The 18387-nt window shown below is 35.7% G+C and overlaps 1 protein-coding gene across 7 annotated transcripts in view; it reads left to right on the forward strand.

The window, feature by feature from the left end:
- Positions 1-18387, forward strand: part of METTL25 (methyltransferase like 25) — a 146991-nt gene that overhangs the window by 27342 nt on the left and 101262 nt on the right. For all 7 annotated transcript variants that reach the window (XR_006607529.1, XR_006607528.1, XM_045082955.1 and 4 more), the window contains exons 4-5: positions 4567-5163; positions 7375-7522. Coding sequence is in view for 5 of the 7 variants with exons in the window: in XM_045082955.1 (XP_044938890.1) it covers positions 4567-5163; positions 7375-7522 (745 nt within the window). In the remaining 2 variants the exon portion in view is untranslated. The remainder of the gene's footprint in view (positions 1-4566; positions 5164-7374; positions 7523-18387) is intronic.

An 18387-nucleotide genomic window follows, 5' to 3' on the forward strand; every position in this document is an offset into this window, starting at 1 on the left:
CTCTAGGTCAGACAACAAAATATAACTCTTCTAGATGCTGAACTCTAGGAAGCAAACCGAGGGTTGCTGAAGGTGGGGGATTGGGTGATGGGCAGTAAGGAGGGCACTTGATGTCATGAGCGCTGCGTGTTATACGCAGCTGATGAATCAGTAAATTCTACCTCCAAAACTAATATAAAAAAAGATACTGTGAATCTCCTTATTTAAAAACAAAAAAGATGTAACTGTGTGAAGGGATGGTTATGTTAATTAGCTTGCCTGTAGTAATCATTTCATTATGTATATCAAAACATCATGTTGTATGCCTTAAATACAATTTTTATTAAAAAAAGCAGACTCAAAAAAATATATAACTCTTCTATATGAAGTGTATTACCATACTAATAGTGTTAAGAAATGTCATCTCTAGGGGCGCCTGGGTGGCTCAGTGGGTTAAGCCGCTGCCTTCGGCTCAGGTCATGATCTCAGGGTCCTGGGATCGAGTCCCGCATCGGGCTCTCTGCTCAGCAGGGAGCCTGCTTCCTTCTCTCTCTCTCTCTCTGCCTGCCTCTCAGTGTACTTGTAATTTCTCTCTGTCAAATAAATAAATAAAATCTTTAAAAAAAAAAAAAAAAGAAATGTCATCTCTAAATGTGACAATTTTTCTGTGGTAAAGTCTCCTAAACAGAGTTAGGAGACTAGGAAGATACCTCCCGCCAGGCATTGGACTGGAAAATCCTTTCTTTTCAATCCAGTAAGATGATCAGAAAGGACAAGCCTACTCGGAGTAAAGGACAAGAGATAAGGATGGTGGAGATTTTGTTATTCAGACCAAATAGTTTGAAGGCAAAAAGTTTTACAGTTTATGGTACCTAATTGCAGAGAGGTTTTCATTGTATTGCTCACATGGCATATGCTCCTAAAAGACCAGTCTGGAGGGGGATAAAAGTCAACTTGGATTAATAAAATAGTAGAGTAAGTCAGCTGACAGATTTCTTAGGAAAATTCACCCATTACTGAAAAGCTTTTTAGATATAATATTTTGAAGACATGATTCTTAGAGTTTCCACAGCCATCTTACAACCAGCGAAGTTACAAATAAGATGTTCCAAAGGCTATATGTAGTTGAGCCTCTGAATGGTTCAGCCACTGTACCACCAGATTTCTTAAGTGAAGTGAATTTTCTTCATTGTTCAAAACTTGATGTTCTGTTACTTGCAGCCAGCATATTCTTGATTCACAAGTGGAATTGCCATAAACAGATACAGGAACAAAATCAGTTACCTCTTGGTAAGAAAACATTTACACTGGTAGGAACAAATGTGCTGATGCTTATAAACAACCCACTGGTTGCTGACTTGAAGGCTGTTATCAGTGTCAGTAAGTGTGTTTCATAGAAAGAACGGAATAGAGAGCTTTGCTTTCTTTGGAGATTCAGATAGGGGAGAACTGACTAATAGTTTCTACTGTATGGCCCTTATATTCCTGAATATGGGTTTGGTATCTTCAGTTAGATTGTAATTCCTTAAAATTAAGATATATAATGCTTCTGTATTTCCCATAAACCTACCCCAGAAATAAACATTAAAAAGGGCAGAGGGAATTTATTTATGGGAATTATGTGATGGAGTCTTACCTACAAACTGCTTAAATTGTAAGACTTTGATATTTTTGAGGATTTAATTAATGGCATTATTTCAAGTATATGTTTCCTTGAGTGGCTCATACTTATATCAGTGTTTAACTGATTTTAGGATAGACCTAAGATTAGATGCTGATTTTTTATGATGGTATTCCTATAATTGTTCATTTATTTCTTATGAAATGATATGCCAGTACAATAACAATCTTGATTTCTTGTAATCTTGTAATATTTCTTTTATTTTTAGTTTTACTGAGGTATAATTTACATATTCGCCAGTTCTAGATGTACATTTTGGTGAATTTGGTATGTGCAATTGTGTAGTCACCACCATAATAAAAGTATTTGCCACCATAAAAAGTTTCTTTATGCCTTTCTGCAAGTTATTTCCTTTTCCACTCTCAGGCAACTGCTGACCTGCTTGTAGTTGTGTTTTGTTTTGTTTTGACATAAACTCTATCCACAACATGGGGCTCAAACTCACAACTCAAACTCAAACTCACAACTCAAACTCACAACCCTGAGATCAAGACTCATATGCACTATCGACTGAACCAGCCAAGCACACATGACCAACTTGTAGTTATGAATTTTCTAGAATATCATATAGATGGAATCAAATAGGATGAAGACTTTTTTTTCTTTTAAAAGAAAAAAACAGAGCGAGAGCAGGAACACAAGCAGGAGGAGTGGGAGAGGGAGAAGCAGGCTTCCCACCAATCAGAGAGCCCAGTATGGAGTTCAATCCCAGGACACTGGGATCACGACTGGAGCCCAAGGTAGACGCTTAACAACTGAGCCACCCATGCGCCCCAGGATAAGGACTTGTGTTTGATTTGTTTCCTCCAGCATATAACTTTTGAGAGTCATCAATGTTGTATTTATTCTTTGTTTTTCTATATGCCATGGTATAAATATACTATAATTTGTTTTGCCATTTACAAGTTAATGGACATTTGCGATGTTACCATTTTTTTTTTTAGCTGCTTTGAATATTCACATACAAGACGTTGTGTGGACATGTTTTCATTTATCTTTGGCAAAGAACCTGAAATGGGATTTGTAGGTCATATAATAGGTGTATGTTTTAACTTTATGATAAGCTACCCAGTGTTTTTCAAAGTGCCTGTACCACTTTACATTTGTGTACATCTCATTATGATTTTAATTTGTGCTTCCCTGATGACTAGTGATTTCGGGTTCCTTTTCGTATTGGCCATCTGTCTATCTTCTTTTGTGAAGTGTGCATTCAAATATTTTGCCAGTTTTTAAGTTTACTTTTTTTTCTTAAGATTTTATTTATTTATCAGATCACAAGTAGGCAGAGAGGCATACAGAGAGAGAGGGTGAAGCAGGCTCCCTGCCAAGCAGAGAGCCTGATGCCTGCTGATCCTAGGACGCTGGGATCATGACCTGAGCCGAAGGCAGAGGCTTTAACCCACTGAGCCACCCAGGCGCCCCACTTATCTTATTTTTGAATTGTAAGAATTTTTTATATGTTCTGCATACAAACCATTGGTCAGATATATGTTTTACAAATATTTCTTTTTTTTTTTTTTTTTTAAGATTTATTTGACAGATTGAGAGAGAGCACAAGCAGGGGGAGTGGCAGGCAGAGAGAGAGGGAGAAGCAGGCTTCCTGATGAGCAAGGAGCCGGACATGGGACTTGATCCCAGAACTCTGAGATCATGACTTGAGTCCAAGGCAGACACTTAACAACTGAGCCACCAATGTGGCCTGATATTTCTTTTTTTTAACTATTTTTAATAGCAAAGTTTTTAATTTTAATTAAGTCCATTTTTTTTTCAATTAGTTCTTTTGTAGCAAATACTTTTTGTGTCCTACATAAGAAATCTTTGCTCGTTCAGTGTCACAAAGATGTTCTCATGCCTTCTTCCAGAATTTAATAGTTTTTACTATGATATTAAGATATGTGATACACTTTTAACTAAATTTTGTTTTTGCTGTGTGACAAGCAAAGTTCACTTTTTTCCTGGACAGACATCCATTATACTAGCATCATTTGGTAAAAAGATTATCTTCTCTATTGGATTACTTTAGCCATTTTGTCAAAAATCAATTATATAGGTTTGGGTCTATTTCCATATGCTGTTCTTTTCTGTTGATTTACTTATCTGTTTTTATACCAGCACTATGCTGTTTTTGTTAGTGCAGTTTTATATTAATTCCTAAATCAGGGTGAATCTTCTAACCTTATTCTTTTTCAAAATTATTTTGGTTATTCTGGGTACTCTGCCTTTTCATATAAACTATAATATCTACTTGTCAAGTTTTTAAAGAAACCCTGCTGGGATTTTGATTAGGATTGTTTTGAATCTGTAAGTCATTTTGGGCATCTTCATTTTGAGTCTGCCATTTTGTGAGCATGGTGTATCTTTATTTAGATCTTTCGATTTTTTTCTCTGCTTTTATAGTTTTCAGTGAATAGGCCTTGAAGAACCTTCATTAAATTTATTCTTAGATATTCTATTTTCTTGCTATTTTAATTCACTTGGTTTTAAATTTTATTTTCTCCTTGTTCTTTGCTACTGTATTGTATATGTTCTGATGGTTCATTATTAATTTCTAACAATCCTGTATCCTGACACATTGCTAAATTCACTTGCTAGTTCTGTTAATTTTGTATATTTCTTTAGATTTTTTTGCAGATGCAAATCATGTTGTCTATGAAGAAAGACAGTTTTTTCCCCCATATTTATATCTTCTACATCTTTTCCTTGACTTATTATACTGTCTAGAATCTTTTAAAATGTCTAATAAAAATGATGAAAATGGTTTTTAGTAGGAATCAAAAATTAAAAAACATAACAGGTTGTATAAATTATACGACCCTTTCTTTACTTGCTTTTAAAAAAGATACTGAGAATGCTTTCTGTTCTCATCTGACTAAAATACTTACTTCATTCTGTTTTTCTTACTTTAGGTAATTGACCTGGGTTCTGGAAAAGGCTACCTAAGCTCTTTTTTGTCCTTGAAGTATGGCTTAAAAGTTTATGGAATTGATTCATCAAATACCAATACTCATGGAGCTGAGGAGAGAAACAGGAAATTGAAGAAACATTGGAAAGTCTACCATACTCGGTCAAAATTAGATGCCAATGGACTGGCATTAAAAATGACAAAAGAAAGGAAAGTGCAAGATGAAATTAAGTATAAAGTAGATATTGAAGGAATATGTAACAGCAGTCCTGCGAATCAAGAAAAGATGTCTACATCGGATTTTTTGCCAGATTTTTCAAATTCTGTGATTTCTAACATTAGAACACAAATGGAAAACCTACATGTATATTCACATCAAGAAGAAAACTTGTGTTTTGAAAATGCCTTTTCTCTTATAGACCTTTTGCCTACTAATGCCATAGAACCTGCTTTATTCCAGACACCTAAGACAAAAATGTCTGAAACAAATAAAGAGAGAAGAAAACATATATCAAAGTCAAGTGAATTAAATATATATTCACCTTTAACATCTGTTATCACTGCTGATTCACAACTACAGGATATTATTAAAGATCTGGAGGTGATTTCACTTTTGATTTCCTTAATTTGTAAAAATGCTCTAAGACATAGAATTAACTTTTAATAGTAGTTTCCTTAACTTAATCTTATTAGTCTAAAGAACCAAGAAATATGATCAGAAGCTATATGCAAACTATTATAAGAATCTAATATAAGATTAGCTGGAAAAATGTTTCTTTTTCTTTCTTTTTTTTTTTTTTTAAGATTTTATTATTTATTTATTTGACAGACAGAGATCACAAGTAGGCAGAGAGGCAGGCAGATAGAGAGAAAGGGAAGCAGGCCCCCCGACAAGCAGAGAGCCCAATGTGGGGCTCGATCCCAGGACCCTGGTGGGATCATGACCTGAGCTGAAGACAAGAGTCTTTAACTCTCTGAGCCACCCAGGTGCCCCTGGAAAAATGTTGCTTGAGTCCTATAGTGAATTAGCACTTTAATAACCCAAATTAACCAATACTTTCCCTCCCCTCCCCATAATGCCCATATACAATACTTAAATATTTTACTATCAGGACAAAATAGTGATTGCATATTTTTGACTGACACCTGATAGTAATATTAATTAATAATATATGATGAATGTAGTGAAGAGTGATATTAAATATTCCTGTATTATCTTTCAGGAAAGCTTAGCTAAATTTTTTTTTTAAGATTTTATTTATTTATTTGATAGAGATTACAAGTAGGCAGAGAGGCACGTAGAGACAGAGGGGAAGGGAAGCAGGCTCCCCGCTGAGCCTAGAGCCCAATGCGGGGCTCAATCCCAGGACCCTGGGATCATGACCTGAGCCGAAGGTAGAGGCTTTAACCCATTAAGCTACCCAAGTGCCTCTAGCTTAGCTAAATTTAAAGAGAAATTTATACCTCTGTTGTTCTACCCCTAATTAGCAATAGATACTTCCTCTCTAAATTCCTTTCTACTTACAATGTTGCAACGTCTAAGTAAAACCTACCCAGACTATCTAGTCATCTGGAAAACAGAAAAGTTGCACAGCACTCCAAAAACTTTGAAGGCTGTGGCGGTTGAAGCAACTGAATATTCTGTCAGGTTAAAGCTACTTATAGGTACAATTTTTTTGTTTAGAAAATTTAGACTTAAGCCTTGCTTAAGGTCTGAATACATGGGCTAAAAAAACATTTTTAGTAGAATAACTTAAGTAATTGTATTTGTTCTGAAGATAGTTATAAAAAATATACTTTATTCACAACTTAATATGCCTATTATTTTGAATTTATAATAACATGACGATAAGAATAGAAAACACCTACTGAATTTTATTGTGTGCTAGAGATTGTACTAATTTATGAGTATTAGCTTACTTAAGTTTTACAACAACCCATTGAGATAGGTACTATTATTATCCTCATTTTATAGAGGAACAAGTTAAGACACGGAAGAGTTAAAACAAACTTGATATATTGATTAAGATCTGTAAGTGTACATGTGTGCCCATTCTGTACATGTGTACATTTTAAAAATTTTTACTGAATTTAGTATTGCCATATTTGATAAAATGAATAAACTATACTTTTTGGTGTTGGAGTAGAAATGCCACCTTAGAACCATTTATTCTTTTTTTTTTTTTAAGATTTTATTTATTTATTTGACAGAGATCAGAAGTAGGCAGAGGGGCAGGCAGAGAGAGGGAGAAGCAGGCTCCCGGCTGAGCAGAGAGCCTGATGCAGGGCTCGATTCCAGGACCCTGGGATCATGACCTGAGACGAAGGCAGAAGCTTTAACCCACTGAACCACACCCAGGCACCCCAGCATTTATTCTTTATGACTAAGTTTTGGCAGGCAGTTTGTAAAGAAGTAAATAAAAATACCTACTTAAAGCTATAAATGTGTCTCAGATCACAAGTTTGTCCTCGTAAGACATGCTTTGTTTGATTGTCCAATCTTTAATTTGACTAGTTGTTAAGCAAGTATTTGTTGTAAAAGAGATCAGAAAATTCAAATGGTCAAGTAAGCAAAAACATTAGAATATCAACTCGAAAGTATGTTAGTTGTGCTAAAAAAAAAATCACAGTCATTTTACCTATAAAGGAAATGATTCTTCATTTAAAATAAACATATACTACTTTCTAGGTAGAATTTGATCATTTTTTAAAGCTCCATATATTCTAATGAACATTTAAAAACTTCACCTGGAATGTTTTTCTAGACTTCCTTTTAATTGCCAAAATGTATTTTTTCTTCTCATTTTTAAAGGATTGTTTGATGGTAGGTCTGCATACTTGTGGTGATCTTGCTCCAAACACTCTTCGAATATTTACTGCCAAATCTGAAATCAAGGGAGTTTGCAGTGTGGGCTGTTGCTACCACCTCTTATCTGAAGAGTTTGAAAACCCACATAAAGGTACAGAGTTTTCCATATCTCTTAATTATATTTATTTGAGCATAACAGCTATTTTCTATCTCTCCTTTTTTTATTGTTGACAGTAACATTTTGAATTAACATTTGAGAGAATACCGGATCTAATATTCTTGTGATTTTAATGTTACATCAGATGAAATTTGATATGCTATCATGTTATGTGTTTTATTGTATTTTCTTTGTTCATAAAGAAACAGAAAGAAACACTAGCATTAATGAATGCTAAAAACTGCAAATATTTAAAGATTGTATGTGGTACGTTTTAGACAACTTACTTGTATGATATACATTTACTTAAATAGTAAAGCTAAGTTATTTTGAGATGAATATATAGTTGCAAAGTTTGCTTTCATTTCTAAAGCCTCTGTTTTGTAAGCTGTATTGATATTTCTTAAAAAAAAAAAAAAAAGAAAGAAAGAAAAGTTCCTTATTGTATTTTGAAGAGTCAGCATACTCCTATTTTAAAAATCTGCATGATTAGGGTACCTGGGTGGCTCAGTGGGTTAAGCGTCTGCCTTTGGCTCAGGTCATGATCTTAGGGTCCTGGGATTGAGCCCTGCATTGGGTTCTCTGCTCAGTGGGGAACCTGTTTCCCCTCCCCCTCTGGCTGTCTCTCTGCCTACTTGTGATCTCTCTCTCTCTATTTCAAATAAATAAAATCTTGAAAAAAAAATCTGCATAACTACACAGTTACATCAAAATAGTATTCAGACTACTCCCTGAACTGAGAAGGTGCCTGAGGAATAAAGTACAGAGTACTTTGGTAGGACTTGAAACATCTCATAGTCCTTCATCCAGAGCAACACCTGAAACTCCTCTGTCTGATTCATTTTATATGTTCTATCTGTCCATGAGATATGCTTTCAAAACCACTGGTTCAGATTAGATGGTTATTTAGTCTATTAACATTAGCAGTTCTCTTTTCTATTAGTATACTGAAGTCTTTATCAACATCCACCATCCCTTGCTAAGAATTTTTACATCAGGAAGATGTGTGCATATGGTTGGTATTGTATGCTCTCAGTTTTAAAAGCCAGGTGAATATGAAATTTTAATTATTTTTCAATTAGCCATGTCCAAGAAACAAAAATTATGATTGTATTATTCTACTGAAATTTGACTGGATGAAACAGAGATTATTCTTAAAACTGACAGATTTTTTTGTGAAATAAAAGTTGAGTTTGAATTCTTTTATGTGTCTTAAAAAGTATCTTTTAGGAAAAGATTCACAAAAGTAAAGTTGTGAAGATACAGAAATACACAAGTGAGAGAAAGCAAATTGGCAAAAAGTTAACCACAGTTCGATTTACATGGAGAATATTTATATCTTTTTTATGACTATTCTCTGAGTGCAGAAATTTTCAACGTAAACATTTGGGGAAAAAAGTGAACCTTAAATAGAAAAAAGTATAGCAAAGTATATACACAAATATTTACATTATTGTACAGTCTTATTTCCTATCTTTCCTAAAAGAAGTGAAGAATGACCTTCAAGGGGCACCTGGGTGGCTCAGTGGGTTAAGCCTCTGCCTTCGGCTCAGGTCATGATCCCAGGGTCCTGGGATCGAGCCCCGCATCGGGCTCTCTGCTCAGCGGGAAGCCTGCTTCCTCCTCTCTCTCTGCCTACCTCTCTGCCTACTGCCTACTTGTGATCTCTCTCTCTGTCAAATAAATAAATAAAATCTTTTAAAAAAATTAAAAAAGAAAAAAAAAGAATGACCTTCAAAACAATCACAGTTGTACAGCTCTTAAAATATTAAATGAATAGTGTTTTCCTGCATCAGCAATAGCATAAGATTTTATGTAGGGGAGGTTTGGTTCTTAGTTCAACAGCTTCCTGTTCTGTAGGTACAATTAAATATTTTTGTTGTTGTTGTTTTAAATAATTGGCTCATTTGGGATAGGTATAGATGCCTGGTGTATTCTTCAGTTTAATAGTATTGTTCTATAGTATAAGACCTTTCATTTCAGCTCTCTTCTTCCTTCTTTCATTTTTTCATCATCTTTCCCCCAAAGATGCCTTCCCCTTCCAAAGGACCTCCTCCTCTTCAGGCAGTACCCTTTTAGGACTGCTATCTCTGGTCCTTCTGGGCCTTTGCAGCCATTGTTCTGTATCATCACGTCTCAGATGTAGCCTCAATATTTCCCACCATGGATGAGATCCTCTTTTTTGTCTTTGTACTATGCTCTCTGTCACACCCATTTTTCCCCACCTGATTCTCCCTCTGGACTGATCTCTCAGCTGGTTCTGCGAGTTTAGGATGTTTATTTACTAACTTATATTTAAATCAAAATTTGTAGTATAATTACAGCTTATTAGTAATTTTATTCTCTATCTGGTTTTTGTAGAACATGTAAAGAAATTCAGATTTTTTTAATATAATTTTTTATTTTTTATAAACATATATTTTTATCCCCAGGGGTACAGGTCTGTGAATCACCAGGTTTACACACTTCATAGCACTCATTATTTTATGGCAACCAGGAAGTAACATTGGTACATTTTTCATCTCATGTCTAGTTCTTTAACTCTATTCCTAAAGGGCTTGGTAAAAGCTGCTTGCTAGAGTAGAAAAAAATTAAGAGAGTGATTAGTTACTTCTTTGCCAATCAATATTACATCAGCCTTTAGGTATTTTTTTTTTTAAGATTTATTTATTTATTTTAGAGAGAGTATGCATACAAGTATGTGTGAGCGAAGGGAGGGGCGGAGTGGGGGGGAGAGAGAATCCTCAAGCAGACTTTCTACTGAGTGTGGACCCCAACACTGGCTCAATCCCAGGACTCCAAGATCATGACCTGAGGTGAAGTTGAGAGTTGGCTGCCCAACTGACTGAGCTGCCCAGGTGCCCCAGTACCTTTTCTAAATAGCATTGCATTAAACTATTGACAAGTATTTATTGACTATGTATTTGAATTAAAATGAACAATATATTTGCAAAGGTCATGTTCAGTGGAGAGGCCTTTGAAGAATCTGGAAGGGGAGGGAAGATAGATGAATCTACATCTTCAGTAACTCCCACTTCTTTCCTGCCATGGGAAAATCTGATATATATATATATGGGTCTTTAGAATGTAGAAACTGGTTTTTATTCATTTTTGTATCTTCAAAACTAAGCACATTGCCTCAAACATGATACATGGAGATCAATATTTGTATAATGTATATAATAGATAATCAAGGACAAGTGACAAGCAGTAGAAAAAAAGTTCACTATCACTGTATTGGCAGCTACAGATCATACTGGTAGGAGAAAATATAATTGAATAAACATTTCTTGACTAGCTACTATTTTCAAGGCATGGAACTTGACACTGTAGACTAATAGAGAGAGATTGGGAGGCCCTCATAAAAAGTCAGTACTTTGGGAAAGAAGTAAAAAAACTCAAATAGATGCCAAGCAGAGTTCAGTTCAGTTCAGCATTCATTGAATGCCAGCTATGTTCCATACTGTGCTAAGCAGTGATGATATTAAAATGTATGAGATATCATCTTCACCCTCAAGGGATAAAAACAGTAGCTCTTAATCCTAGGAACCAGATAGTCCCTGTAAGTAACTTAATTTGTAAGAAATCATTTAGAATAGAAAATTCAAATAATATAGGAAGATATTGAAAATAAAGTCTCCCAACCCATATTTTTGGTTTCTTATGTAATTTTCTAGAAAAGAAAATGTATACACATATGTATATGCTTCATATTCTTATATTTTAGGGAACCAAAAGATAAACAGTTAATTTCCTTACTTTTTACACTTAATATATTGTGATCTTTCCATATCAGCACACAATGTTGCCTTATTCTTTTTAGTGATTCCAAAGTATTTCATATGCTATTTTTTATTTACTCAATCCTAAATAGTTATATTTTCTGAAAACAATGGTACTTTTCTTCCAGCAGACCATAATTTAGTGAACAGATGGTCATTTCACTGTAGAGTTTGGAGAACACAAAATATAGAAAGAGTGTTTCCCTTTATTTATTTATTTATTTATTTATTTTAAAGATTTTATTTATTTGACAGAGAGAGATCACAGTAGACAGGCAGGCAGAGAGAGAGGAGGAAGCAGGCTCCCCGCTGAGCAAAGAGCCCGATGCGGGACTCGATCCCAGGTGCCCCAAGAGTGTTTCCCTTTAATTCCTAATCCTCCAACATTAGTTTCAAAAGAATGTAATAAGTGCTATAAGACAGGATATTATACCTGTGTTATTTTACAGCAGAGTAACATGTAGTTTTGTCTGTGATGGGGGTACGTGGGCATTGAGGTTATGTTCCCAGTGTGGCAACATCCCCTATGACTTTAAAGATCAGTAGGAGGGGTATTTGGGTGGCTCAGTGGGTTGAGGCCTCTGCCTATGGCTCAGGTCGTGATCCCAGCGTCCTGGGATGGGGCCCTGTGTCAGGCTCTCTGCTTCGCAGGAAGCCTGCTTCCTCCTCTCTCTCTGCCTGCCTTTCTGCCTACTTGTGATCTCTGCCTGTCAAATAAATAAATAAAATCTTAAAAAACAAAAAAATCAGTAGGAGTTAATCAGGCAACATGGGAAAGGTAATGCAGATAGGAAACAAAGGCTTGGGGAGATAAGTGTTCAAAATCACATTTCCTTCTCTTTGCTTTCTGTAGTCACTGTTTCTCTCTGTCTTTTCTCCCATCCTATTTTTTCTTGTCTTCCTCAGAAGCAGTGATAATGATAATTCTATTGGTCATTTCAGTGCATAGAAAGGGGTAGCTTTCAGAGTGAATGACACCTCCATTTTCTGATTTCAGTTTACCCATAAGTGATTTCCTCAGAATCTCTCTTTGGTTCTCTTGGTTTATTTATTTAGTACCTAGTTATTCATAAAATAACCTTTGGATCTTCTGGGAAAATGTTAAACCAAATAACTACAGATTTTCACACTCTGGAAATGAAAGTCTCTCAGTTAACAGATCTCAAGCATTGGTCTTGGATCCTTTCCTTCTCTATAGAGTGGAAGTTGCCATTGTTCACTGAGTGAATACGACATTTTTAGCTGGATGATTTACATAAGAAAGAGTGTTGGGAAGGGTTGTAACAACAGTGACTGGCAGCTACAGACTCATTTGCCCTCTTTATAGGCAGAACTAATTCAGGGAAAGGCTTTCCTATCAAAAATATCTTAACTGAAAAAAAAATCTTAACTGAGAATCATTGAGATTATCAGGTAAACAATACTAGGCTTAACTGCCAAAAGCTGATATTAATATCTTAGTGCTGCTTGCTTTCCTTATGCATGCCCGAAACAAACAGAAGGTTGGGAGTTTTGCTTGTCAGGAAACTGAAGAATAAGCAGAAAGCAACAGGACTGAGTATTACGATGAAGTAGGTAGAGATGTATACAACACGAGTACCTTCAAATAATTTGGAGGTCAAGAAAAGAGGTGGGAAGCCAAAAGGTAGGAGAAGAATATAGAAAAATAAGTGATAGGAATAACAAAAGCAATCTTTATTTGCAGTTTTGCCTTCTTTTGGACTACCACATTTTCTCATCTCAAAAGCCAGATGGCAAAGGTAACTTATACCCTTCTCTCTTTCCCATGCCCTTATCTCCATTTTCTTGCCTTATCTTAGCTATACTAAAGGAAGATGATATGAACCATCCCCTGCAATTTTTATAACAATTTTTATAACAATTTTTACAACAATTTTGATAACTTTGTTGAAGAGCAGGGGGTACATGTGTTTGGGGTGTGTGTGTGTGTGTGTGTGTGTGTGTATGTTAAGGCAGACAACAGCAGTTTTTATGGACTATATAGCAGTAACTATGTAGATAGATAGAATATGGATATAGTCTCATTTTGTATATACAGTATATACTAAATAGTTCTCCTATTCCTTACTAAAATAGAAATCCATCACCATGCAGTTTGATCATTATATTTAAATTACAGGGCAAGGGATTTGCATGCACAAAGTTAGCTTATTTCCTATCATACATCTAGCACTTGGGTTCCATGGAATTACATCTCTGAATGGTCAAGTGTGTAATGTGTCTCTCCCTTCATATCTTATACACCTGCCCCTCACCCTCACTTTGTTTGCACAGCTGTTTTGAAGTTTGAATTGGGGCATGGTAGCCCTTTGGGATGTAAATTTGAGTTATTAATAGTCCAACATAGTATAGTAGAAAAGTCTGGTATGTACACTGCAACTTTTTATGATATGTACTATGTAAACAATATGTGTTTTACATGATCTGTTTACCCAGCATGCTGTGGTAGACCATAGAGGTGGTCTGCCATGAATGTCAATTTTCAAAAATACCTCAAAGCTCTCTGAGTCATTATGAATACTGAAGTTATGCCATATGTTTCAAAAACTGCTTTTAAATATTTATACATTATGAGCCAGTGGTTCCTATGAGAACAAGAAATACCAGAAACAGTTTTATTGCAGTGCTTTATAGAACATATATATTTTCCCAAGCTTGGATTGTTGCAGCATTTTGTTTTAATATTGATTATTATTGTCATAATTAATTTGAAATACTTATAGTACTTCTTTTCCTTGAAATTGGAGAGACAAATTCTTTTGGTTGTTTTTCCTGTAAAGGTAGAAAAGTTACCTATCTAGATCCACATATCATTTCTTCCTTGCTAATTGAACAATAATTTTGTTAAGACATCAGCGTTTAGGAAGATTATGCCCTTCTATATATAGCCTCAGAAATAGATGACTTTCTTTTTTGCTTTTTAAAGTAATCTCAGCAACCAACGTGGGGCTCAAACTCACAACCCTGAGATCAAGAGTCACATGCTTTTCCACCTGAGCCAGACAGGTTCCCCAGAAATAGATGACTTTCAATCTCAATTAATTATGGTAATTTCATTTATTTAGGAATGGATATGAGACACAATTCTTACCAATGAAGCATGAGAAGCATATCTCTAAGAGGGTTTCCTAGAAATTTTGTGGGTTTTTTTTTGTTTTGTTTGTTTGTTTGTTTTTCTTAAAACTGATCTCAAGATGGGAAATCACTTTTTTTTTTTTTTTTTTTTTTTTGGCCTCTGGACTTGATCATCTATATATGTTTATTCAGCCTAACAGAATTATCTCTGTACCTGCCTATTATGTTTACTGTCAGAAATTGGTGTTAGTGTGCCAAGACCAGTCTGAGGGAAAAAGGTAATTTTACTTTTCTTCTAAATTTATATGATCATTGCAGAGGCTTAGGAGTATGGGAGGCCTAGAGAAACATTTAGGACCCTGGAGAGTCACCTCAGGCGGTTTTATAGAAACCTCTTCCCTGGCCTCAGGAGGAAGTCGCTGCTAGGAGCGCCTCTTATTGGGGACACAGATTTGTGCTTGGTTTTTCCCCACCCCATCCCCAGTCCAATGCCAGGCAGTCTTCTAGAATTGTTAATAAACAATAAATTGGTAAGAATTGTGTCTCATATCCATTCCTAAACTCCAGATACTGCAGATCTGTAGGGAACATGAATGCTATAACCTTTGAAAGCCTGAAGTAAACCTTCAGGTTTACCCCCAGCCTGAATGTGTTACGGAGTATTAAGGTGATTGTCCCATCGATCCCTCCATTTACCTTTGCTTTGTTTTTGTTTTGTTGGGTTTTTAACCAGAGGAGGGCTGTAGATATCTTTTAGTGGCATCTTTCAGTCTGGTTCTGACATTTCTGTATCCAATGGAAATATTTTAAGGGCACATGATAGCTCTCATATTGTAGATTGTTTATTTATTTTTGTCACCAATAGGAGTTTTAAGGGAGCTAGATACTTCTATAGTCATCTTTATTGTCTTTGAGGATTAAATCTTGATATAATTGCTTTAAATTTAGAGGTACTTCACTGGGAAAGACATCTGGAAGTTGAAAAAAAAAGATACTGAGCATGTCATTTGAAAATGTAACATACTGTTTAAAAATAAGCTTAGCTTGTATTTAGAGATCTTCAGATATCCAGTATTTGGTATTAAAAACTCCCAAGGCAATATTAGCTGGTGAATATCAGCATTAAACCGTGCATTGTATCATACAGAAACATAGAACTAATTTCTTAGTCAAGGTAATAGTGAATTATTCCCGTCATTGCAGCAATACATAGAATTGCTGCCTTTTTAGTAAAAACAGTATTTTCTGACACATTTTATTAAATATTTTATTAAATAAATCTTTTGCCTACCATGGCCTTTTAATACTGGGAGTTTGAGGGATGTTGAAGAACAAAGCTGGTTTCTCTTTTCAAAACAGCATGTATTTGATTTCCATTTCTAGCAGTGTGGGAGATGTGATTTTTCTGAGGAACCCTCCTACTACAGTTCAGCAAGATCCCAGCTAAATTAGAACATGTATTTTTTAAGCATTGCTGAATCCACAAAAATTAGGGGAAATCTCTATGATTCAAGAAAAATCAAAACCTAAAAGTTAAAGGAGAGACAAAGAAAAGGAGTTGAAACCAGAGCACAGAACTGGAGCCATAAAGTAGCAGTGTTGTCCTGAGGCAAATGCTTCTCACAGTAGGATCTAGAGACTAATATTGGGCCTCCTGCATAGTCAGGGAGCTAAACCTGAAAAGTCCATACTAAGCTATGACCTTGAATGAGACAAAACAGTTTTCAGTCAGATATATATACAGAAACAAAATAAAATTCCTATGAGGGAATATTTCCCAAACTCAGGCCCTTGGAATTTCTATAGATTAAAACCTACCAAATATAAGCTCAAAACTTAACATACAAACTAAATCACAAAATATGTCTGGCTGGACATAACCTGAATGCTCCTTGCCCCTCTTCAACTGAAAGTACTGAATATAGATAGTTAAATTTTGTTTCTTAAAAGCATTGAAATACTGGAAAGATAGAAAGTATTTATCAGGTCAAGATGTAGGAATCCACAAAGATGATGGCAGCACTGAAGCCTCTAAGGTTGTTTGCACACCGCAAACTAGAGCTTTGCTGTCATAGTTCGTTGGGGGCGGGGGGGTGTGGCAGGCTGCAAATGATACACCTATACTTAGGCACATACAGAAGGAGTCTCATAGACACACTCTCACAAGCTGAAACCTCAAAGGTGAGGACTATTTAGAGTGGGATATAAGGAAGCAGCAATTGTCAAGGACTATTACAAACTGTTTTCAGCCATAATTTCAGAAATTGTTACAAAGTGTCTGTTTTCAGTGCAGGTGATGGCACAGCTTACATGATAGGAAACACTAAGGACAGACCAAGTTTCAGGGCAAAGTTTTGAACATGTTTAATATTTGAGATTGTTTTATGTAGGAGTGATCCTATTTTGGGAAAGTTTTATAAATGTATCTAAATACATGGAAATGGAGCTATTGTGGTAATCATAGGATTTATTTTTTTATTTTCTGGAAAATCTGTAAAGTGGTAGCAGACAGTGTTTCATATGGTTCAAGAATGTAGAGGCCAAGGTCTCTACAGTTTTACTGGCCTTTCAGTTGTGGCTTATTACATAATAGTTACTACTGCTCCAACCATTACAGTTCAAGTGAAAAGAAATACGAGGATGAGGGAGTTTTTCCCATCTGAGACACTGTCCTTTATAGAACTTCCTTTCCTTATAGACTACTTCAGAAGACTAGGAAATGTAACCTTCTAGATTACATGTACATTGGAGGTACATGTGTACCTCCAAATGAAACCAAGATTCTATGAGTGAGAAAGGATAAACTGGGTATTAGGTGGGCAGTTAGCATTCTCTACCACTTACTGGTATGTGTATGTGTGCACACACAGAAGCCCAGGTGTAGTATTAATGCACAAATAAGGCACAGGAAAGAGGAGAGTATAAAGGAGACTGGGGAATGTCACAGTATTATGTGAAACAGAATGTAATAATATCCATTGTCCTCTTCTTCTGTTTAATAATTATAACTCCTCTTAGTTCTGAGCTCCTTTGTGTGAAACATGTAATTTGAGAGTATAGCTGTATTTATGTACTATAAATGTATACAAGCTGACAGTAGTAACAACAACAAACAGTAATATATGTAATTTATGAATTAATTGTGAAGATATATGATTTATAAGTGATTTCTTAGAAGTGAGAAAAAAGAATATAAGGGTTAAAAGAACCATTTCAGCTAAAATGGAAAGATTACTTCCTGTTAAGAGATCAGGAAAAACTTTATGAAGGTAGTAACTTTTGAATTGAGCTTTATAGTGTAAGATTTAGATGGGCAAAAATGCGAGGAGCATTCCAAGCTTAGGAATGAGGTGGGTTAAGTTAAAGCGCAGTAGGTCAGTTACTGGAAATGGATGAATTCTCTAGCTAGGTGGTAACCTGATTCATAGGAAGTATTGAAGTGTTGAAGAATATTAAAAGGGACTCATCTAGAAAGTCCATTTTGGTAATGAAAACTTTTGAGCAGAACAATTATGTGACCAAGAGCAAATGTTAAGACCTGTGATTCTCAACCATGAGATTGGCTGGGTCCCTAACAGTGGGGAAAGGAAAATCAACCAGAAATTGTGGGACTAAGGCTAGGGGAACTAACCCAGTAGAAGTATTCACCCCAAATCAGGTAGCCAGTTCCTCATTGGTATTCAAAAGGCAAACTCCAAGGTGCCTGGCTGGCTCAGTCAGTTACACGGCTGCCTTTGGGGTTGGGTCATGATCTTGGGTCAGGTCCTGGGATCGAGCTCCACATGGGGCTCCCTGCTCAAAGGGGAGCCTACTTCTCCCTCTCCCTTTGCCCCTTCCCCCGTTCTTGGCTCTCTCTCATGCATACACACACTCTCTCTCTTTCTCAAATAAATAAATAAAATCTTTGGGTTACCTGGATGGCTCAGTCATTAAGCATCTGCCTTTGTCTCAGATCATGATCCCAGGGTCCTGGGATCAAGC

Source organism: Mustela putorius, unplaced genomic scaffold (assembly GCF_011764305.1).
Source record: "Mustela putorius furo isolate JIRA1106 unplaced genomic scaffold, ASM1176430v1.1 tig00000640_pilon_pilon_pilon, whole genome shotgun sequence".
Lineage (NCBI taxonomy): Eukaryota > Metazoa > Chordata > Mammalia > Carnivora > Mustelidae > Mustela > Mustela putorius.